The 25,196-nt window shown below is 40.1% G+C and overlaps 1 protein-coding gene across 1 annotated transcript in view; it reads right to left on the reverse strand.

Moving 5' to 3' along the window:
- Positions 1 to 23,957, reverse strand: part of LOC143892437 (uncharacterized) — a 41,383-nt gene extending 17,426 nt beyond the window's left edge. The window contains exons 1-9 of the mRNA XM_077397060.1: positions 23,936 to 23,957; positions 15,653 to 15,659; positions 14,862 to 15,355; positions 14,584 to 14,780; positions 13,823 to 13,985; positions 5,996 to 6,566; positions 5,159 to 5,480; positions 4,709 to 5,047; positions 4,363 to 4,561 (exon numbers count right to left, since the gene is read on the reverse strand). Of these exons, the coding sequence (XP_077253175.1) occupies positions 4,363 to 4,561; positions 4,709 to 5,047; positions 5,159 to 5,480; positions 5,996 to 6,566; positions 13,823 to 13,985; positions 14,584 to 14,780; positions 14,862 to 15,355; positions 15,653 to 15,659; positions 23,936 to 23,957 (2,314 nt within the window). The remainder of the gene's footprint in view (positions 1 to 4,362; positions 4,562 to 4,708; positions 5,048 to 5,158; positions 5,481 to 5,995; positions 6,567 to 13,822; positions 13,986 to 14,583; positions 14,781 to 14,861; positions 15,356 to 15,652; positions 15,660 to 23,935) is intronic.
- Between the last annotated feature and the right edge of the window lie 1,239 nt (positions 23,958 to 25,196).

Genomic DNA, 25,196 nt, shown 5'->3' on the forward strand with positions numbered 1-25,196 from the left:
CTAGAACTCTAGAGGAAGATCTTTTGAAAACAAGATTTTAAAGGTTTTTGAAGAAGGTTTAAAACATTATTTACAAAAAGTTTGGCTGGACTTGGGATATAAATCCCAAGCTGCACTACGTACCTCGGAAGAAGATCAAGCCAACGTAGTTCGAAACGAACTCTCTAACTACACTCAGAATATTTTAAAACAATTCAAATGTTTTGATATATTTTTGGATTATAGGTTTGTGATGCTTTTACCCTCTTGGTCAAAGACCGGAGGGAAAATACAAAAAACAACACCCTATGGCCAAATCCTAGGGCTAAAAGGGGAAACTAGGCTTTAATAATACCATTATAAGAGCGAATGAGTCAAAGACTCTCTAATAACACCGCAAAGGACAAGTGAGTCAAAGACTCTCTGAAAGAAAAGGAACATGAGTCAAAGACTCTAACAATACCAACTAAAAGGATAAATGAGTCAAGGACTCTCTAAAAGAAATGGAAACACGAGTCAAAGACTCCAATAACACCAACTAAAGGATAAATGAGTAAAAGACTCTCTAAAAGAAAAGGAACATGAGTCAAAGACTCCACTAACACCAACTAAAGAATAGACGAGTCAACGACTGTCTAAAAGAGAAAGAAACATGAGTCAAAGACTCCACTAATACCAACTAAAGGATAGATGAGTTAAAGACTCTCTAAAAGAAAAGGAAACACGAGTCAAAGACTCCACTAACACCAACTAAAGGATAAATGAGTCAGAGACTCCCTAAAAGAAAAGGAACATGGGTCAAAGACTCCACTAACACCAACTAAAGGATAAATGAGTCAGAGACTCTCTAAAAGAAAAGGAAACACGAGTCAAAGACTCCACTAACACCAACTAAAGGATAAATGAGTCAGAGACTCCCTAAAAGAAAAGGAACATGGGTCAAAGGCTCCACTAACACCAACTAAAGGATAAATGAGTCAGAGACTCCCTAAAAGAAAAGGAACAAGAATTTGCACATTTGGCAGAGGTAAAACACCCAGCCGGGCCGGACAGTTACTTAGCCCTAGGGTGCAACAAATGTGCGCCCAGTACCCCATAAGGGTAGGAGTATGAAGCCAAGCCGAGTAGGGTGTTCTCCCAAAAACCAAACGACGCACAAAGAGGAGAACTAGCGAGAGAATGAGACCGGGCAGGTCTCCCAAACACACACAAAGATGGGCTCCAAGTAACCTTATCATTGCCCTTGCAAGGGGTAAGCAAGGCTAAGACAACTAATTGACCAAATTGGTCTCTAATTAACAGAGGTACAAATTGAGGTGCAACCTCAGAGAGGATTCTACAAATGAGGCCAAGCAGGCCTTCTAAAGGCTAATTACTTACAAAGCCAAGACAGATGACTCCCTAATAACAACAATAAAGATCAAATGAGTCAAAGACTCCCCCGATAACATCACCACACAAACGAATGATTCAAAGGCTCTCTAAATGAGGCAAAGCATGCCTCCTATGGGTACACCATTTATCAAAATCAAAGCAACCACCCTGAGGTTAAGCTAAAAAAAAAAAAAAGGCTTGCCTCCAAATGAGGATTTCCTAATGAGACAGAATATGCCTCCTAGTACAGGTTCTAGTATCTAAAGAAGTCTAGAAGACTGCGTTAGTCCACCAAGAAAGCAGAAAAGAGCTACTAGGCAATCTCAAATTTCCATTCAATTCTTATATAAACAAATCAAGTACTAAGCAAAGAAATACTTATAACTAAAGAGTACACAACCTGTAATAATAGCAATCATAGCATGATAAACAACATTATTTAGCCCAGACCAGCCGCTAGGTAGCCTAATGAAGTAAAAATAATATCAAACACTTCAAAGCCAACCACAAACCCCAATACGGGGACTCCAATGAAATCAGATGATGCCAAAGTAATCATCTGATTTCCTACACGTATAATATTTCTACAAACCGCCTTGAAATCAGACGATATTCGTGTCAAGGACATCGAATAGTGCAAATCATCTTATTTCCTTCTTCAATTAAACAATTTATTTAAAATAAAATTAATTAGCCCAGACCAGCCGCTGGGTAGCCTAATGAAATAAAAAAATGATATTAAACACTTCAAAGCCAAGAGATCACAGTTATCTTATGATCACTACATACTAAGATGCTAATCGATCCTCTCAAACATACAGCCGTATGTACATGCACACTGTCATGCTCACAACCATGCTCATACACTCACAAACCATACTCACCCACACGTACATTCATAGCCATTCATACACCATAGAACTCAAATCTCACAGATCATCTTAGCATTATATGATCATTTTTAATAAACATTCAGTTGGCATATTGACATCTCTGATGATAAACTAATTATGAGAAAACCACATCCTCATGCTATTATATTGATATTAAATCAACAGATACATATAGCAATCAGCAAGACGAATATCTTGAAGAAAGTAACCTGAAATATGAGGACAAATGGACATCCAGGAACGTGCCATAAACAAATCCCAAGAAAACTCTGGTATCCTTCTCATAATTGATTCACCGAGATTACTTTGCTGAAGCTAATAGAGAACCATCGATTCAAAGATACCGCGTACCTCTCGCTTGCTTTCTTGAACCTTCCTCTTCAATACAATAGGATGGAGGATCTACTTAAGAACACCAAAACAGCAACACCAGTGTCTTGATGCGAATTAAAATTGTTCCAATCGGGATGGAAAATGCCACCGAATTACTTAAATTTTCACAAAGAATTCTCAGATCAGAGTCAATGCTGATAAACTTGATATTATAATAGAAAATACAACGATCTATGTTTTGCATAGAAAGATGAAGAGAGGAAATCGCCTCTGGAATTTTCTCAAACTAGTTAGGGTTTCAAGGTTGAAGATCAAAATTCGAGCCCAAAGAAGATAAACAAAGGTAGAACCGAGTGAAGAAGAGGGATTAATTGAAATTTTAGCCGGAATCTCACCGGCTCCTGACCGGAGAAGAGAGATAAAAAAAAATGATCCTCTCCAGGCTTGAATTGAAGGTAGGGGAAAGAAAGCTAGAGCATAAAACTAACAGAAGTAAAAATCCGATCAAAATTAACCGGAATCCGGCAAGATCTTGATCGGAGGAGAGCTTGAAGTTAGGGTTTGGTAATGTCTCTCTTTCTCTCTCGCTCTTTCGATTTCAGATCCAACAGAAAATCTTAGATCTGGAGAATGAATGAAAAGAGATAGAGAAAAGAATGAAGAAAGGAAAATGGAACGAACTCATCGGAATCCATGGGGCTTGCCAGAGCTTTTACCAGAGCTAGGCCGGAGAAAATGATGGCGGTTGGGTCGGTGGTGGTGGGGAGAAGGTGGAAGACGGACGATCGGAGAAGAAGATACTTGATCTGGCGATTGGAGCTCAGATTCCGGCCTGTAGATCCGTCGGAGAAGGAGGTTGGAAGCTGCCTGCAACTTTCTCTCTCTCAGATCTCTCTCTCTCTCTCTTCTCTTTTCTCTCTTCTCTTTTCTCAGATCTGAGATCTGAGCGTGATCGGAGCTCCGGCACCGTTGCCGGAGAGGAAAACCCTCCCTCTCTCGCCTCTCTGGAAAGTTTCTCCACGAAAAATGAATTTCCCCCTCTTCTTTTTTTTCGTTATTTTTTTTTTATATATATCCACATAAGGTCTGTGGATATCGGTACTCCCCAAAATTGATGGGCGCGCGGTTTGATAAGGCGCGCCCGTTACTTTTGTTTTATTACAACTCCGCTCAGCCCATTCTAGGATAAATCACCCCCCTTTCAGGTTCATACTATGCACACTGCCCTGGCTCGTTTACTAAGCAAACAAGCTCGGATTTCAACGAAATTTTAGGGGGATCTTAGTGGGACCCTAAGCTACCTCAGGGTTCAATTTGTGATCCAAACTCATTGATTTGACGAGGTTTCGCCCAGGCAACGCAAACATGGGTCAGGTCAAAATGAGGTGTCTACAAGATGACTCACAGACACGCCTCTATGAGCTTTACATTTGATTTGACAGAAAATAAAACACTGACTCTGAATACTAAAGACTTAACAAACACGACACACATTCTTTTCTTTTTTTTTCTTTTTTTTGACATTTACACTGCAAGACTCACCAACTTTCAAGCTAGGAGTTGGTATAAACTTGACAAAGGACGAATCTTGAAACAAGATACTTGACATATGAATCTTGAAACATAATAGGTGAACAGAGGCAAGGAATTGGCACTGAAGTTCACAAGTAGTACGCCTTCCTCTATGATAATGCTGGCTAAGAAGTTCGACCCTGGTTCAAAAACCTTGGAAAGGGTGGTCCTCTGAAGTCCTGTTGACTTGGCCCAAATTGTCTTTGAAAACCTGTCGGTGACAACACATTCTCTGCCTCAACATTCTCAAGATATTCAAACTCTGACATTTTTTCTTTTCCCTTCAACTTATTTGGCTCTGGAGTGACATAAGTGACGGGATCTCTGCGAGGTTGAATGGTTCTTTCAAGCGTCTGGTTCACAAAAGGATAGATTTCAGCGAGAGCAGAAGAGTCTTTCTCTATCCGGTTCTGGATTGCATGTTTCAAAGCTAAACAATTCTCTGTCAGATGACCCGGGCCTCTATGATACTCACAGTATTGATCCATCTTCCAATTGTTGGGGAATGGTTCAGGCACAGGTTTAATATCTGGAAGTCTCAAACAACCTTCACTGACCCATTTCTTCATGATGACTATAAGAGAACAAGGCATTTGAGTGAATTCTCTTTCCCATTTCTGACCCCTCTTTTCATCCTCTACCACTGGCTTCTTTAAAGGTTGGCGAGAAGGTCCAACATTCTTAACCTCTCTCGGAGCAATGAGAGGCTTCTTAAGAGGTTGGCGAGAAGGTCCAACACTGTTAACTTCTTTTGGAGCAATGTAAGGCTTTTTCCCATTATGCAAATCAACATATCTATCAAGGATTAAACTCTGAACCGAGGCCTCTTCTGTCACAGTACCCATATCAACAAGTTGCTTTGGAGCAGAGTCGCATTTAATGGACAAGTGTTGCATCTGAATTTTCATCTCCCTTACTTCCTCAGTTAGCATAGCCATCTGACTAAAGAGCTTGACCATCCAGTTTTCCATTCTGACAAGTGTAGTCCTCTCAACAGATTCTTCTACAGATCGGGTGTTTGATGGGACAAGTGGCGTCTCAGAAATAGGGTGAATGAGAGATGCAGGATCCAAGATTGGTCCTTCAATAGAAATAACATTTATCGAAGCTGGTGGCAGAACAACATGAGTATCGAAAGGCTCTTCAATAGTGAGCTCGTCTTCATCGATCATATCTTGCACTTTATGCTTCAGAGTATAATATTTATCAGTCGTATGACCCGAACCACGATGATATGCACAAAATAAATCCTTTCTCCAATTCTTAGCCAGAGGATTAGGTAGGACTCTTTGTTCAGGCAATTCAATCTTGTTGTCCTTAATCAATCTCCTGAGAATGTAGGATAACGAGCAAGGAAGCAGAGTAAATTTTCTTGTTTTCTTTTCTGCTGTGTCTTCCCCTTCCAATATTGTTTTGACTGGAGTCCTAGCAGAATTGACATTATGTACCTCCTTTGGCTCGATCATAGGTCTTTTCCCTTCTTTGATATCAGATAAAGTCTTGGACTCAGGCCTTTTACCAAAGCATCTTCAATTTGAGTTCCCATCTTTATCAGATGGTCAAAAATTGGGTAGTGCTGAGGTGCCATCAAATGAAAATATTCGGAGGATAGGCTTTTTACTACCAGTTTGATTTGATCTGCCTCTGAGAGTGCTTGACTCAATTGCGCTAACTTTCTTTTCCATCGCCGGATAAAAGAGGTAAAGGTCTCCTGCGGCCCTTGTTTCAACTGCTTCAAATCCCTCTTCGTAACCTCTATCCTGTCCTCCATCGAAAATTGTTCGACCAGTTTGTTTGCAATAGCCTCCATAGTCCTGACTTCTTCGGGTTTCAGGCGCAAGAACCACTGTTTTGCGATTCCCACAAGGGACACTGGGAATAGTTGTGCCATCTGCTCGGGGTTGAGTCCATGTTGTTGGGAAAGCTTTATGAGCCATCCTACATGACTCCGAGGACACCCAGTCCCATCATATTTATCATAGTCAGGGGTTTTGAATTTGGGTGGCAGAATAGCCTCAAGAGGAATCATAAGCTCAGAAATGTCGAACTTCTTTGGCCCCTGAAATTTCATATTCTCTACATCTTGAGCCAACTTTCTGAACTTGTTGTACATCTCCTTCTCTAACTTGTCAGACATCTCTTTTTCTTTACTGACCATAGGTACACAATATTCCTCAGCATACTGCCCATCCTCTAAATTGATTTCAAATGGTGAAACGGTTGGTCTGTTCGAATCTGAAGACGCAACTTGAGGAAATTGGGGTATTGGCTCTCTAGAACTGGGGGCCTTGTCAGTACTTTGAGCTTTTAAATGGGTCATCTCTTCCTTCATGCTCGCCATGTCGCGAGTAAGATTTTTCAGCATTTCTTGAATGGCTATCATAGGATCAACTGGGTCAGCTATTGGATGAACCTCTGGTAATTCAAACAACTCAGACAAAGAGAGTAAAGGTATTCTCGATGTAATGGGAGGATCAACTAAGTCTAGATACCAAAGATGGTCTAGACCAAGCAGGTTTGGCTTAGTTATCTCTTTTGAGGGTGATAGCGACAATTGCTCACCTTAAGAATCCTGAAATTGAGGTTAAAACACTAGGTTAAATGAATGATAATGGGGATAAAATATCCTCTACGAATAGAGACAAGAATAATCCTGAACATGTTTGAATTACAAAACAGGAAGGTCAATCTATGAAGGTCAAAGAAAGGTAGGTATTGATAACATGACCTACCCCAACAGGATCTCAAGGAATCTTCAATTTATCCTTTTAAGTCTTTTTGGAATATGACTGCTCTCTTTTGGGGTATGAAAAAGTTAGGAATGATAAACACCCCTAATCTAAATGAGTTTAGACCTCAGCAATAATCATGCACTTGCGACAGATAGGCGAGATTTAGCTAATCCATCAATGATCATGGTATAAGAAGGGTAAATCCATGACGGAAAATATGAATCAATTATATGTACAAAAGATCAAAAAAATAGATTATGACTAAAGTCAAGAATCTTATGATAATCCACAAATGGATAAATAGGAATAAACAAAAGGATCACGATACAACAAACTCATGGTTTATCCCTGACTTTGAATAATAGCAGTCATGCTCAAAATACTCCAGGTAAAATCCGGCAGCATAACAGCTATACAAGAAGGTCGAAGTAAGGTAAACTCATGGTTTAACTAACTCTAAAGGATAGCGGTCGTGCTCAAAATATTCTGCGAAAAATTCGGCAGCATAACGACTAGACAAGAAAGTCAAGATAAGGTAAACTCATGGTTTAACTAACTCTAAAGGATAGCGGTCATGCTCAAAATATTCTAGACAAAATCCGACAGCATGACGACGCTTGGAAAGATTCCCACAACTCAACAAAAGGTATATGAGTAATGGTGGTAAGACAAGCTCAAAATATGGTTACCTAATAAAGGTGATCAACTGAAGGGCTGACCAAAGGTGAGAACATATGATAACAGGTCAAATCCTATGAACAATAGATCAAAGGACTAATCATGGCCGAAGAAAATGGCAAGCAAAAGCCACTGACTAGATCTAGATCTGAACAGAGAATGGATATAACCAATTGAAATGAATAAGGAACTCTAACTAAGAGGAGAACCCTAATATACATAATCAGTATATATATGTATATATGCATACACATATGTCCTAACTAGGGGCACCAGCCCTAATTCTAATCTAGCGGAGTCAAGGAAGTCTCGACTCAAGACAGACTGATGAGTGTGCTAGGACCGTGCTGTAGCCACATAAAATGAGCTACTCTAGTCTATAAGTAGGACAAAGCTCCTAACTCTAGGCTTCACATGTGTAAGCAACACATGTTCGACCCTATATGAATGCAATATACTTATATAAACACGGGTACTTCCTAGTTGGGTTTCACTAGGTCAGTAAGTATATATATAATATATAAAACAAAGTAGGGTTCCGGACTCAATCTATCGGGTACTATGCGTATGAACCATACTTAATATGTATAACAAAAGTACGCCCAATGTTATACATAGTATGCTTCATTGCTCATCGGCTGCTGTAAACACAAGTACGTCTAGTGTTTACGCTGCAGCACCGGCGCATAGCTTGGAAATAAATACAACAGCACCATCAGGGTATGGCATCCCAGTCGGGCACGCATTGTATCTATCCCGTGGAGCCAATAATGAAAAACAATGAAAGAAGTAAAGAATAAACAATATGATAACATATGATGTGCAGCGTGTGAATCCCTCGTTTTAATTACGCACCTATCTGGTGCCCCTGGATTCTAACGATAGAATTCCCATTTAAAATGATTTTAGCTCAAATTTCTCCAAAGTTAGTAAAAAATGGCATTTTTATAAAGTTAGGCAATGTTCCAAGAACTCCCCAGCAGAGTCGCCAGCCTGTGGACCCCGATCCGAGTAGGACGAGTGAGGGAACGAGTCCCTACATCCTCTAGATCTCCACAAAAGAAGGTGAGCTCTGCCAAGGAACTTCAAAACTGTTGCCACCCTCACAGCATAGGATGAGTGGCGATATAAAAAGAAAGAGATACATCATGATCCGGAGCCAGGGCTCGAAACCAAGATATATCTAGAAATAACTCAGAGTCGCTATCCATGGATGCGCCATGGAACCAAAATAAATGCTCTATTTGCAATGGATAACCAGAGATACAAAAGGTCTGTGCCTGATGACGAATGGAGAAGGTCTGAAGAGCACCCCCAATTCGCCCGAGTGCGAACACTTGGTCTCTTATGCCATTTATTATTAACCTCGAAGAGTTTTGGGCAAAAATCATGTGAAATGGGAACAATCCTCAGGAGTCGTCTATCTAAGCATGCATTTCCTGAGAATAGAAATAATAAGCATACACAACATAAATGAAAGAAGCGTGTCACCTAAGCATCGCTAGGTTATGAGTGACATACCTAACTGGTGTCTAAGTTCTGATGGACAAACACATACAAGCTACAGCTAAAGGTATAGGATCAGTACAGGAAAGTAAGGGAACATAACAAATCCTAAGACTCTAAACGATTTAGCCCGAGTCCTCGGATGATCTGGTATTCATCCAAAGAAGCCTACGTATCTCCGCCTCCACGAGAATCAAGGCAACGTAGTTCTTCGCACCTATTCTAAACTATGATGCCTAAGACACCTAGACCTCTATTTTAGACTCGATCTAAAAGACCGGACTAGTTCTTAAAGCTTCTTGTACGATTATTTAAATTTCAGTGAATTGTAGATTTTAGGATACCCTATATGCCCTAACTAAATGCAAGTTAGCCCTAAGCTAATGCAGATGGTTCCTACAACCTATGTGTAACTAGGCTGTATTTTCTAAGGAAAACAAAGGGTTGACTAACGCATCCTATTCTAGTCATCAGTCGGCGATGTGAATCGCCCACTGACCGGACGGAGGCTCTCTTATAACTCTAGGACAAACCCCTAACTCTAAAACAAACACAAACAAGCACACAACAAATCAAAGGCGAACTCCTAACTCTAAAACTCTCTATCTAGGACAAACTCATAACTCTAGAGGAAGATCTTGTTGAAAACAAGATTTTGAAGAAAAAAGGTTAAAGCATTTATTTACAAAGTTTGGCTGGACTTGGGATGAAGGTCCCAAGCTGCACTATGTATCTCGTGGAAGAGGATCAAACCTACGTAGTTCGAAACGAACTTTCCTAATACGCTATAAAAACTCAACACTTTAACTGATTTAAGGTTTTTTAATGTTTTTCAAATGTTTTTGATATTTTTAAAGTTTTCAAATGTTTTTGAGTTTCAAATTTCTATTTTTTTTTTGGATTTTAAAGCTTTTGGATCTTAAAATGATTACACTCTTACAGGGAACAAACAAGCATAACCATAAACTAGGGCAAAGCCCTAAAGCAAAAAGGGAAAACCCCAAACAAGCCACAAAGGTCTCAAAGAGACGATCCACAAAAACCAAACAAGCGTCCCAAGAAGAGAGAAAACGATCCAAGATCCCAAGCAAGCAAAGCTCTAATAAGACTGAGTTAGTTTCTAATCAAAGCGAAGTAATCAACAACTCTATGGGAGAAACTCCTAACTAAAAACATCAAAGAGGGGGGGATGAGTCAATGACTCTCTAATAATGCTACCAAGAAAAAGACTCGCTCTAAAAGAGGAGGCCACTCTAACATGAGGCTAGGTAAGCCTCCTAAATAGGAAACTCTCTACGCGAGACAAGGCTTGTCTCCAAATAGGGGTTCTATAAATGAGACCAGGCATGCCTCCTATATACAAAGGAGGGCTCAAAGTATCCCTATCATCGCCCCCCGCAATGAATGGGGCTACTAATATCTAAAAGGCATCTAAAAGACTAGGCAAGTCTACTACACAAAGGAGGGGAACACTACTTGGACTGAGCAAGTCCCTAAGGATGGGCTTGGGCTAGTGCCTTCATCGCCCTTTTCAAGAGAAAGGGCCATCTAAGATTTAAAGGTACCTGAAAGGAGAAGAAGAGGAAGAAGATACTACTACAACCAGGTAAGTCCCTCTAATGATGGGCTTGGGCTAACGCCTTCAATCCCTGAAACCGACAATGCGCGCTCCCAAAATTGATGGGATCCCGAAATACAAAGAAAATCATGAGGAACATGTAAAGAATATGTCCCGAAGAACTGAAATAGGCCTCGAAAGATAGAGATGACCCCGGAAATTCTGAGGAACCATGAGTAAATGAAGACCATAGAAATCTTACAAAGATCCCGAATGCTAGAGCTAGATCTGAAGGAGAGATGAAAGAGGCTTGGTGAAACACTTGAATAAATCCCAGCACTACACATCGAGAATCAGGGGCCATGATAAGATATGACCTAGAGGGCAGCTAGGAGGGATTTCATGAAAGGGAAGGCCCTTATTTAATGATCTTTCAGGGTAAATTCACATTATTTGGAGAGTAAACAATCTGGGTATTCAATGACCAAACACAGGTATTTAACAAAATTTTCAAAGGACAAAGCCCCTAATTCATACTATAAGAAAGGACAATTGATCATCATAACAATACCCTAATATTCAAAGTCCAAAACACATCATATTGAAACCAAATCATACAACAGACACCATTCAACCAAGAGGATTAGAGCAAGAACCAACCACTAGTCTTGAACCCAAAATTAGAAATGAAAAGGAATATTACTTACACTGATGATTCGCAATCCGGAGAGATGCCGCAATTCTGGGATCAATGGTAGTGATTGCGGATCGCGGGAATGTCCAGATTTCAATAGGATCTCGTCGGAGACGATGATTCTCATGGGAATCGCAGAGGAAAAGGGGAATCAGAGCTTCGATCTGTCGTCCGGAGAATGAACTTTTCCCCCTCCTCTTCAATCTCTAATCTCTCGATCTTCTCTCATATCCCTTTCAAATTATCTCCCAAATGAAAACCCTAACTGATCACTTCTTTTGTTAGCTTTATCCAAAATTTCAGAGAGATCAGCAACTATAGGAATTGGGGGGGGGGTGAAGAATCAAAGAGGAGGGTTTAATGATCTGTATAAACAGATTATAATGGAAGTAATTGGGGTTTGGTTGCTGAAGTTACAACGCAGTGAAGTTGGAATCAATGAGCGGCAATGGAAGTGATGAACGGCTGGAGTAGAAGATGGACGGACATGGAGATGGAAGGGTGATCGATGGCGAGACTCTCGGCCTCTTCTCTGTGCAACCCTCTCTCTCTCTCTCAGCTCTTTCTCAGTATTTTTTTTTTACAAAATGAGAAACCCTCTTTGTGTTGGGTTCTATAGCAAATGGGTTTGAGGTAGAAATGGTGGGATTAAGAAAATGAGGGAAAGGGAGGTGGGATGGTGGTTGATGATGGAGGTTGCCGGAATTAATGGGGGAGGGTTTAGGGGAAGATTGTGGTGGTTAAGATGGGTTTCCAGGGGAAGAAGAAGAAGGAGGAGAAGATTCGGATTTGGGTTTTGGGTTAAATGGGGTTTGGTAGTAAAAATAGAAGAAGAAGAAGAAGTGGAGGTGGCGGTTGATTGGAGGTAGCCGGATTCCGGTGAAGAACCCACCGGAGAGGATGCGTAGATGGAAATGGGTTGCAGAGGGGGAGGAGGATGATGGATATGAAGATGGTTGTGGTGAGGAGAGATGAGAATCGGATTAGGGGTTTGATAGGGGCGGTTGGCCGACGAGGTTGGATCGGAGAAGATGGTGGTGGTTGAGGCTGAGAAGTTGGTTGGGTGTGGCTTTGATGGAGGCGGCCGGCCGGAGTTGCAGAGAAATGGGGGATGTGGCTGGAGGTAGAAGATGAAGAAGAGGAAGAAGAAGAAGGAGAAGATGGTCGCGCGGATGTGGTCGGAGCTCCGTTGGGGTTGCCGGAGAAGAAGCACTCTCCCTCTCTCTCCCTTTTCTCCCTTGCGGCTGCAGAAATCCGCCCTCCTCCAAACCCTAGTCGATGGGCCTTTTAAAAGGGGAAATCATAAATTCACACCCCCCCTCTACTTTCCATGGACAGCCCCTTTTAGTGTATTTTAACTATTTTTTTTATTCTAGCAGGGGGGTCTAAGTAGAAAAATGGGGTGAAGATTCCTTTGCCTTTGCACAATCCTACCCTTCTGATTTAATCCAATGGCTCCTAGAGATTGCTTGTGAAAGAAGCAACATGAATTCTCAAGAATGCCCTCTTTTACATGGGAAATGATGTACTTTACCCCTCCCTTCTGAACTTGCACCACGACACTGTCTTAACTCGTTCACTAGGCAAATACGCTCGGATCTTGACGAAATTTTACAGGAACCTTGGTGGGACCCTAAACTAGCTTGGGAACAAATTTGGGACACTAAAACACTAGTTTGACAGGATTTCTATCCTAACGACTCTATTAGGGCTCGGTCAAAATGGGGTGTCTACAGTTCTGCTTTAAACTTATCTATGGTTCCATCTGATTTTAGTTTTCTTCTAAGAACCCATTTACAACCAATAGTTTTACATCATGGAGGCAAGTCTATTTCATGTTTGGTTAGACATTAAAGATTCCATCTCATCATTGATGGCTTCTCTCTAAAAATCAGCATCCGAAGAGGATAAAACTTCCTCTAAGGAAGATGGATCTCCCTCTAAGGTAAGGGCATAGAAGTTAGGGCCAAATTCTTTGGCTATTCTAGCCCTCTTACTTCGCCTTGGTTCAAATTCAGTTTCAACGTATTCATCTAAACCATGTTTAGTACCCCCACTATCTACAATAGTTTTGGTACCCCCACTATGCCTAGATTTAAAAGAAATTTGTCCTCAAAAAATTCAGCATCTACTGATTCAACAATTACATTATTTTTGAGGTCAAGGAACCTATATGTTTTACTTTTTAAAGAATAACCCATAAAAACACATTCTATGGCTCTACTTCCTAGTTTGGGTCATTCAAGATCAGGAAGTCTCACATAGGCTAAACAGCTCCATACTCTAAAGTAACTTACATTACGTTTCCTGTTTTTTCATAACTCAAGTGGTGACACTTTAGTTTTATAGTTTGTAATTCTATTAAGAACATAGTTTGAAGTTAGAATTGCTTCACCCCATAGGTTAGAAGATGTTCCTGAATTTAGGAGTAAAGCATTTGTAAGTTCAACTAATGTTCTATTCTTCCTTTCTGCAACCCCATTTGAGGTGGGGGAGTAAGTACCCGTGGTTTCATGTATAATCCCTAGAGATTTCACAAAATCAGTAAACTCTAGTGATTCATACACACCACCTCTATCACTTCTAAGTCTCTTGATTTTCATGTGAAACTGATTCTCAACTTCTAACAAATATTCCTTAAACATTTTCAAAACTTCACTCTTTTGCTTTATCAAATAAATAATTGAATATTTAGAAAAATCATCTATGAAAGTTATGAAGTATCTTTTACCATTATGGGTTAAGATACCATCTAACTCACAGATATTAGTATAGACTAACTCTAATAACTCTGAATTCCTTTCAACACTTTTGAAGGCTTTCTATTTATTTTTGCCATACTACAAGTCTCACATTTTTGAAAATATTTCAACTTTATTTTTGGGATTAAACTAAGTGCACTCATACCATACACATATTTCTTATTTATGTGACATAACCTAGCATGCCATGCATTCACACAATCAAGCATATAAGTAGAAGAAGAAATTTCATTCATTCAAACATTTAATTTAAACATTCCATCACAAGCATATCCTTTCCCAACAAAGGATCCATGCTTGGTTCCAATGTACTGATTAGATTCAATGGTTTGTTTAAATCCAGTCTTATTTAACAGAAATTCAGAAACTAAGTTCTTCCTCATTTCAGGAGTGTGAAGAACATCCTTCAGCAACACTTTTCACGCAGAAGTGAATCGGAGTTTAATATCCCCAGTTCAGAGTACCTTAGTGGTGTGACAGTCTCCTGACAACACCTTATTACCACTTTCAACAGGTGCATAAGTCTTGAACCAACTTCTGTCATAACACACATGACGAGAAGCCCCTGTGTCAGCCCACCACCTATAGTCCCGCCAACGGCATTCACTTCAGTGATCATCGCCACAAGTGACTCTTCAGTCACATTGGCCTGAGAGACTTGTGCGCTTTTCTTTTGCCGACACATCCGGAAAATATACCCTTTCAACCCACAGTTGTAACACACAACTTTAGAATAATCAGTAGTCTTTTTGGGTTTCTAGTTCTGACTTTTATTGGTACCTCGGTTTTGATTCTGTTTCATCTTCATCGACTTCTTCTTAGGCTTCAGATTCACTTGCGGTTTCTGGTTCGGGCTTTGGAAAACAGAAATAGCATTTAAATTACTAACATTTTCCTCTTTCTTATCCTGGTTACGATTCTCTTCTTCAATCCTCAAATGGACAAGAAGACTTTCCATAGAGAGCTCTTTAGATTTATGTAAAAGAGAGTTTCTAAAATTTTTCCACGAAGGAGGCAACTTGTCAATCACAGCAATCACTTGAAATTGTTCACTAATGATCATTCCTTCAGCAAGAATGTCATGGACCAATTTCTGCAACTCATGGGTCTGTGATATAACAGTCATTTCATCCACCATGTTAAATCTAAAGTATTTGCTAACAACATACTTCTTTGAACCCGCTTCTTCCGTGTCATATTTTTTCTGTAATGCTTCCCAAAGTGACTTAGAATCTTGAGAGTCATTATAGAAATCATACAATTCATCGGAAAGGCTATGTAAGATAAAATTTGACACAGAAAATCAGATTCTTTCCACTGTTTTTCAAGACAGAACGAGTAGGTTCCAGTTCAGACCCCATATCTTTGCTTCAGTTAATATACGGGCTACCTTTTTTGTGGATAGATAAAAGAACATCTTCTTCTTACATCTCTTAAAGTTTGCACCGTTAAAATGAAAAGGTTTATTCGGATTGGAGGAATCCGATAAAACTTCATAGCATGGTGCCATATTATATAGAGACAAAATTCACCTTAAAATTGTTGAGAATTTAGGGGATAATACGGCTTACCAGACTTCTGTTGAGAAACAGAAACAATCAAACAAATGATGTTAGTGAAACCTTTTTCGATGCGGCGAGATGAGGTACGGACTTTGTCGCTCTCTTTAAGGTGAATTTGCGCCTCTGCGGAAACTAATTCCGATGTAGCAGATTACTGGCCGCAATCACCCCTAGGATACAACAGCCCGATGCACCGTCGATCTCCAAGAACTACATGATCTCAGAGATTTGAACCACACGAACACTACAGTTGCCCAACAAAATACGTAAAATAAACAGAGGAAGAAAGAAAATACTGTTTACAGTAAAGTAGAAAAACAAGAAGAAAACAATAGTTTTTCGTTTTGTTGTTGTGTTTATAAAACACAGAGAACATCCTTTTTTATATAGCCAAACATGTCCATTCAATACACCCTTTAATGGAGTAAAGATGACCTTTAAGAAAAGAACTGTTTAAAAAATATTACAGATGTGAAAAGACACTTTCGCAACAGTCACAACGATTAGGTACGCCGGCCCTAATAAGTTACGCCAGCGTTATTAAGGTATGCCGGCTTACTCAAGAACTGCGCCGTTATTTACCCAGTTAATGAAGTTCCAGTAACCCGGCTTACTTCAGGTACGCCGGCTTAAACTGCAAAGGCAAACGGACAGAAACCAAAATTAAAATGTAGGGGATGTAAAAACCTTTGCTCACACGCGTGTCCGGCCGAGCCGGGCCGGGTGGCGCGTGTGTGGTATAGCCAAAAGCCCGCCGGATCCACTTGGTGGCTCATGCGCGTAGGCCTCCTTTCTCCTCTTCTCATTCACAAAGCTAAGGAAGTGAAAAACTATATAAACACATGAAGCTTTTCTTCACTTTCCAATACGGGACTATTCGCTTTTGTGAAGGAAGTGAGCGAACCCATTTTCCAAAACAAAGTGGCTTCTTTTTGTAAACAAAAGAACTTTGTAAGATACCAACAAGGGCTATTTTGTATTAAAATACCAACATGTTCTGGGTTACATCATCCTCCCCAAGTTGGAGAAAATTTGTCCTCGGATTTGAACCTTCCGAAGAGTGCATGTTCTTAGTAATTTTTGTCGGCATCATTTTCCTCTAGTTAAAAAAAAACTCTTCCTCGAATTTTGAAGTATCGGAGAACGACATGTACCTATGTATATACTTTATGTACATATATACATACTCGTAAAAAGCCCCTTGCGATGCACGGGCCGACAAAGAACTGTACGGACCACATCATATGTTGCTCCAAACCGTCCATGTGATGGAACACAACATCAATAGGTTGTGCCCGTAAAATCATTTCCATAGGCTAATCCTAGCCCTCCAATCGATAGAGTTTTCCATAATTAAAAAAACATAAAGGAGGGGGGTAGGATTGAAATTATGTGGCTTTAATGGGGCCTTTGTTAAAAAGCATAAAGGAGGGGGTAGGATTGAAGATATGTGGGTTGAATGGTTGCCTTTGTTAAAAAAAAGTAAAAAAAAGTGATGTGTAATTCTCATAGAATTTTGGGAGAAATTCAAATAATTCTCTCCTTTTCTCTTATGCTATATAGTATATAGATATATGGAGGGTCTCCTTCAGATACATGAAATTGGATTTACCTAGGAAGTTCTAGGGAAAAAGGATTCCTTATATTTGATAAATTTAAATGCAATGAATTGTTTCAGGGGCGATCCTAATTTCCTCTCAAGGATCAATTCTTATTCCATAATCAAACTGACAAAAATATAATTTCTCTTGATCATCAACATGCTTGAATTCATGAATATCCACGGTAGGCTTCAATATGGGATCTAAGAAAAATGGACTAAGATAAATTGATTCATCCAATATATTATCAGATCCAATTTCTTTTGGTTCATTGTTCATGATTTTCTGGTGCACATCAATTATCGCTTCAAGTGAATTGTTGACTACTTTGTCACCATGAAAAGTAAATAGCTCATTATTAGAACATTTAGTACCTATATATTAAATATCAATCATCCAAATAGTTGTCGTATATTGCTGGTGATTCCCAATATGATTTTTTTCTAAGTAATAATAGAATGGTTTGAAGTCCCGTATTATCTTCTCAATCTTGATACCTAATTCCTTACACTTGGAATCACATCCAGTAGCCTCAGCTCTCGCTAGCTATCACGGCAGATAACCCTGTCAGTCGATCGTTCATGACATTTATGTTAGATTCGGTATCCCCCGCTACGGAAAAGTCCAAACCAATCTCAACTACTCCTAGAGTTCCTCCACCTGCTTCTTGTGCTAGGATGTCTCATTGGGATTCTTGAAATACCTCCTAAACTACTACATGATCCTTCTTCCTCGTTCTTTGTGCCATTGACAAATGTCTCGATTGTAGAACCCAAGTTCTGATACCAGATAACGTAGCCTAACTATGCATGTGTGGGCATTTTATCAGGTTTGAATGACAATCGCACCAACTAATGCAAATTGGAGAAGAAGATAAAAGAAAAACCTTGGACGTTTCTCCCTTTTCTGTATTATTTCATAAAATCAATAAAAGTCCCTTTTACAATACATCTTCCCACCCCCCCCCCCCCCCCCCCCCCCCCCCCCCTCTTTAAACTAACAACTATGAGGGGAAATAAAAAAGGAAGACATTCAATTCACGTGTGCCTGAATCTGGGTGTGAATTTACATGAATCATGTGAATATGTGTGAATTGGCATGGTGGAACGTGAATTTAGACTTTGTTGCTAATTCGAGATCTCCTTTGGGCACAAATGTGGAAATCTGTGGTGTGCGATTAGATATTCTTGACATAGATCTGGAATCCCTTAGCAAGTGATTGGGAAAGCAATCCCACGTGTGAGTATGAGTGGTAAACAGATGCACAATCCATAGCTCTCGTGAGTTAGAAATGGACATATAATCTATGGATATAATGAATTGACAATGGACATGCATTCTACGGGTACATGGATGGAAATGACGCCTAAGCATGTTGACCCGCTTGCATGCCCTTGAAATCCTAAATTTATCTCCTAGATTCTTGGGGTATTACTTTTTTCGCTCCAGTTTCAGGAGGCAGTCTTTTTTACTCAAAAAGGTAGAAACTATCTTGTGAGGAAGGACATTGTATTTGATAGAAATTATTTGGCTTCAAATACTCATTGTTTAGTTATTTAATCGTTAATATTCATTGTCAGGCCCATTTTTTTCTTTCACCCTTGGTGGTCCAGGTGATAATGTTCTTATGAAGCTTTTTCTATGGAAGCAGTTCATCATTCAAAGAGCAGAGTGCACATGTTACGTCAGTTAAGAACATTTTGGAAAGCCATGCTAGCTATTTGATGTCGGGAAAAGAACTCTCCAAGCTTGTAGCATTTGTAAAGGGGACTCAGTTTGACTCAGTGGTGTGAGAGTAACCCTTATTTATTCTTTAATTTAACTTTTCAGTCATTTCGATTGTCGAATTTGACTTAATGCAATTCAATACATGATTATCTTCCGAGGGAAAGATCTGGATCTGCTCGTTTGGAGAATTTTGCTTCAGGGCTTGAATTAATTGGGCAAAAGGTGGCATCTCCAATATGCTTTTATTGTCTACATGGTTGTTTTGAACATATATTGGTTGGGATCTAGGAAATATGGTTTATTTTGTAATTACCTTCTGGATTTGTGCATTTCTTCTATTTGTAAAATGAATTTCTTTTGATAAAAATCCAAAAGAAAAGAAGACATCTAGTAATGCTCTCTAGTCTGAATTCCATAACCATATACATTAATTTGGCCGCTCAAAAAATCCCATTTGCATCTTGTACCTAATTTTTACGTTGTCTTTCTTCTTGTATTTCATAAGAAGAAAAAATTAATGTATAGAAGGATTCATTTAGTCGACCTCAACTAATTTGAGACAAAGGCTTTTTTGAGTTGAGTTGAGTTTCTTCTTGTATTTAAAACCAAGCACACCAGCATCACCAGCTGTATCTTTCTAGTCTTCTTAGTCTTTGCCTTGGTTTGTGTAGAACCTTCTATTGAGACAAGGAGGCTTGTTTAGGATATCTCATTACACCGCTTTTATGGTCCAGTACAAAAGTAGCCTATGAACCTGGAACACGTATAAGTCCAACGGTTAGCTTCAGAAAAGATTCTTCCTTCTAGCAAGAATTTGTTTAGTGTATAGCACGTCCATATGCAGAGTACTTAGAGTAGGTTAATATTTATCGTACAATTAAAAAAAGGCTAATATTTATTGAGGAGTAGTGCTATGAGTTTCTTTGGAGGGGTGATGTGGACTCTTTCAAGTACCACTTAATCCAGCGGATGGAGCTTTACAAGCCAATGAAGAGTGGTGCTCTAGGGAGTTTAAACTTCTATTTTGTAGCCTTGTTGGGAACGTGGCTTTGGAGTTATGGGTCAAAGATGATTTCATGTGCAAGGACATCCTCTTATTAGATGATGTGGTGATTAGCATTTGATGTGTGGGGAACCAAGGTTGTTTTGAGATCATTGGGTCAGGTGTTTCAAAAATGGCCAGTGGGTTGGGAAATAGATTCTATCGAGGCATTATGTTTATGGTTGGTATGGGCGATAGGGATGGATTCTGGCAGGCCTTGTACTATCACAAAATTCTTTTTGCAGAGTATCTAATTTTCTATAGGTTAGCCTTGTCTGGGAGATTAAAGTAGTGTGTTGCTTCAATAGGTGAGGAGATGGTGCAGTGGAAGATTGGCTAGAGACAGAATCTTAAATAGGAGGAATTATGATTGTTTCCTTGTATCTAGGGTCAATTAGGTCTATGTCATAGTTATCCTTGATTATTCGAATTGATTGATTGCGATAATATATATATATATATAGCGTCCATCGCAAAAGGCATTTCGCAGATGGTCTGTTGCATCTGACAGCAGCCACCTCGTGAATGAGGACAAAATCTGCTGAAAAGTGCGCCTCTGTGACTGATGTAGGATGCATTAGACTATTCGCGAAATGCCTTTTGCGATGGACGCTAGCAAATCCTTATATATATATATATATATATATATATATATATATATATATATATATATATATATATATATATAGAGAGAGAGAGAGAGAGAGAGAGAGAGAGGAATAGATTGTGCGCTCGACCGCACCAAGCTTAGGTGCGGTCGAGGGCCCAAAACTCATGTGGGTTAGGCAATGTTTCAAGAACTCCCCAGCAGAGTCGCCAGCCTGTGGACCCCGATCCGAGGACTGTGAGGGAACGTGTCCCTACATCCTCAAGATTTCCACAATGAAAGAAGAGCTCTACCAAGGAACTCTCGAAACGGATGCCACCCTCACAGCATAGCATGAGTGGCGATATAAAAAGAAAGAGATACATCATGATCCGGAGCTAAGGCTAGAAACCAAGATATATCTAGAAATAACTCAGAGTCGCCATCCATGGATGCGCCATGGAACCAAAACAAATGCTCTGTTTGCAATGGATAACCAGAGATACAAAAGGTTCGTGCCTGATGACGAATGGAGAAGGTCCGAAGAGCGCCCCCAATTCGCCGGAGTGCGAACACTTGGTCTCTTATGCCATTTATTTATTAACTTCGAAGAATTTTTGGGCAAAATCATGTGAAATGGGAACAAAATATCCCCGGGAAGACGTCTACTTAATCATGCATGACCAGGGGATAAAATAATAAGCACACACAAAATAAACTAAAAGATGTATCACCTAATGATAGCTAGGTTATGAGTGACATGCCTAACTGGTGTCTAAGTTCTGGTGAACAAATACATACATGCTACAGCTAAAGGTATAGGTCTGCACAAGAAAGTAAGAAAACACTACAAAATATACAATATAACAACACAACAAATCCTAAGACTCTAATCGATTTAGCCCGAGTCCTCGGATGGTCTGATGTTCATCCAAAGAAGCCTACGTATCCCCGCCTCCACGAGAATCAAGGCAACGTAGTTCTTCGCACCTATTCTAAACTATGATGCCTAAGACACCTAGACCTCTATCTTAGACTCGATCTAAAAGACCGGACTAATTATTAAAGCTTCTTGAACGATTATTTAAATTCCAGTGAATTATAGATTTTAGGACACCCTATATGCCCTAACTAAATGCAGGTTAGCCCTACGCTAATGCAGGTGGTTCCTACAACCTATGTGTAACTAGGCTGTGCGTCCTAAGGAAAACAATGGGATCACTAGCGTATCCATGACCTAGTCATCAGTCGGCGATGTGAATCGCCAACTGACCAGACGGATGTGCTCCTATAACTCTAGGACAAAGCCCTAACTCTAAAACAATCACAAACAAGCACACAACAAATCAAAGACAAAATCCTAACTCTAAAACTCTCTATCTAGGACAAAGCCCTAACTCTAGAGGAAATTTTTTGTTAAAAACAAGGTTTTGAAGAAAAATGGTTAAAACATTTATTTACAAAGTTTGGCTGGACTTGGGATGAAGATCCCAAGCTGCACTACGTACCTCGTGGAAGAGGATCAAGCTAACGTAGTTCGAAACGAACTCTCAAACTACGCTTCTAAAAGAAACACTCAACACTTTGGACTTTTTTTAAAGGTTTTTTATATTTTCAAATATTTTTGAAGTGTTTTTATATTTTTGACGATTAAAAGGTGTGTTAACACCCTTCGGCTAAAGGGGATCCGATAGAAGAGCCTCCTTACCCACCATATCGCGGTAAAGTAATTTGGAGGGAAACGGGATCCCTAAAGCCTAAGGGGAAAGAAATCAAAACAGGGAGGACTAAAAACCCAAAGAAAAGAACAATCTCGAAGAGACGAAAACAAAACTAACGAGCCCTAATCAATCTCCAAAGGAGACGATATCTAACCCTCGAGGGAAAACCCTAAACAAACGATAGATGAAAAGCTTCTAACCCTAAGGGTAGACTTCTAAACAAAAGAGGCAGACAAAAATTCTATAAGAAGAATTACTAAACAATCAGTCATTGAGGAAGGGTCCTAACTAGTTAAACACTCTAAGAGGAGGAAATGCCTTAACCTGCGAGAACTCTAAGGCAGGAAGGGAAGAGGTCGGCTCAAGAAACGTTCCATCGTCGCCAAAACCGACAAAGTGTTCCCAAAATCGAGAGAATCCCGAAACTCAAAAAGGATCCCGAGGAACGTGCAAAGAGTAGTCCCAAAGAAAGGAAGCCCCTCAAACCCTGCGAAGACCCTAAGATGGGAAAAATGATAAGAAGGGCAACGGGTTGGCTCAAGAAACATTCCGTCATCACCTGGCACATGGGGACATTAGTAGTAAATCTAAATTCCAAATAAGATACCAAAGACAAGAAGAGGCTATAGAAATCAAGAACGGAATTAGAGTGACATCAAGAGAAATGAAGAAGGGAGCTTATCACCTTGATTGATTTGTTTCACGTGGCCGACATGACTAAGATGATTCAAAAGATTAGATCAGCTTGCTTCACACAATTGACATTCTATCAACCGAGGTGCTAAATCAGGCATCTCGATCGACCTTTTCCCTATAAGACAATCAACTTAGCCAAGGGAACTCAGATCATACAAAGGGAAAGAAGCAAAACCATGTTCGAGTAATACAAATATTTCCCAAGATGATACTGACAGATGAGATGAGATGAGCAAAATAAGAATTCAAGGGGGACTATATAAATCTTAACATCCACAATGTGAATAGAATACGCCCAAAACTTGTCTAATCACCTGACCAACTTAAGAACTTACCATTCAAGCCTACCCAATATCCTTTGAATAACACTTAGCACAGGTAGAATTCAAGAGTGCTGACAAATCTTTCTGTAAATGCCCTCTTTAACAGGGGCAAATGCCTTGAGAATTTAACTCCCATACAAGCAAAATTGAATCAGCTCATATTTCCATATTTCAAGTCATAAACCAAAAATCATGCTAAAGGATATATGATTAAGAAAGCAGTCCCCACAATTAAGCCCAAAAGCACAAGAAATATAAACGCATGCCCCCTAATCAATCAGTATCAGCTTTTACTGAAATCTCCATGTATTTTGCTCAAAACCCAAACTCGTGAGCATTGGCAAATCACTTCTCTTATGCCCACATAAGGCCTTCGGTACATGACTCCATTTAATCCAAATTGAAGCCAACAACAAAATAGACCCTAGTAAATTAATCCCACATGCTAAGTAGCAATAACCAACCCAAAATGAGCTCAAGGACAGACATGCAATCCATTGTCCACATTTTTGGCATTTTACGAGATATTACCATCCCCTTTCAACAGATTTTCAAACAAAAATTACAAATATGATGAGCTGAAGCAGAGCATTACCTGTATTGGGCAAAATTGCCATCGTTAAATGCTCATCGGAGCATCGGTGCTGGCATTGGAAATGATAGAAGAGAAGTTGATGGCGGAGCTCGGATCCACCGAAATTTGGTGTCCAAAATAGGCGAAAATGGTCGGCAATGGGGGTACAGATGAAGGCTGCAATAAAGGCAAGAAGGTGGAGATGGGAATGGGTTTGGTATTGGTAGAAAGAGGTTTGGGGGTTTGATTTGTAGGAGGAAGGGTGGCCGGATTCCGGCGGGATTTGCCGGATTCCGGTAATACTACGAGAGAAGATGGTGAAAGGGGTTATGGTTTGTAATGGCCATGGGAATGGGTTTTGGAGGTGGAAATGGTGGCTTCAATGGTGGATAGAAGGAGATGGTGGTATAGGAGGTTGAGAATTGCAGAGAAGGGGTTCGATCGGATTCCTGCGAAATTGCCGGAATCCATGGAGATGGGAAATGGAAGATGGGGGTCAAGTGATGGAGGTGGAAGAGGGTTTGGAGTGGGCGGTGGTGGTGGAAGATAGTGGCTGAGATGGAGATGGGCTTGAAGAAGGAGATGAAGAAGAGGGTTTTGAGGGTTAGTAGAGAAGATGGAGGTGGGGATGGGTTTGGTTTTGGTGAAATGAAGGAGGGTTGGTGGAGAGGTGAAGAAGATGGAGGCGGGGATCGGGTGAGATGGAGCTCGGCTCTCCCTTTGCAGCTCCCGCTCTCCCTCCCTCTATCTTTCTGTGCAGCTCCTCCTCAATCAAGAAGCCCCTCTCTTTGGAAACCCTAGTTCACGGGTTTTATTCAAAGAAAAATGATATATTTAGCCTCCTTTTCTCCCATGGGCAGCCCCTACCAGTGTATTTATCACTACTCTCTCATCATATGGAGGGTGGCTAGGCAAAGGGGAGGGGAGGGGCAAATATATCATTTCTCTTTTAGGACAAAGGGATTGGTATTGGCACACATCCCTTGTCCAAAATAAACCCCCTTCTAGTCTTGTTTAACTAAGAAAATGATATGAGAACAACCATTTTTTTGGTAAACGCACTCCCCCAGCTCACCCTTTCTCTTTTGGGTTAAAAGTAGATGGGAACTGACATGAGAACATCTCCGCTTTGATAAGCCACGCTCCTTCAACATTGAATGAAGAAAAAGGATGTCAGTACCTGTTTTCGGGTTTTCAAAAATATTTTTTTATGTAAACGAGGGAACTTTGGATTTTTCAGGCTCTTTCGCACTCCGGACTAGATTTATTTTTTTTAGAAATT

Source organism: Tasmannia lanceolata, unplaced genomic scaffold (genome assembly GCF_043159265.1).
Source record: "Tasmannia lanceolata isolate RefF3 unplaced genomic scaffold, GAP_Taslan_0.1 ptg000002l, whole genome shotgun sequence".
NCBI lineage: Eukaryota > Viridiplantae > Streptophyta > Magnoliopsida > Canellales > Winteraceae > Tasmannia > Tasmannia lanceolata.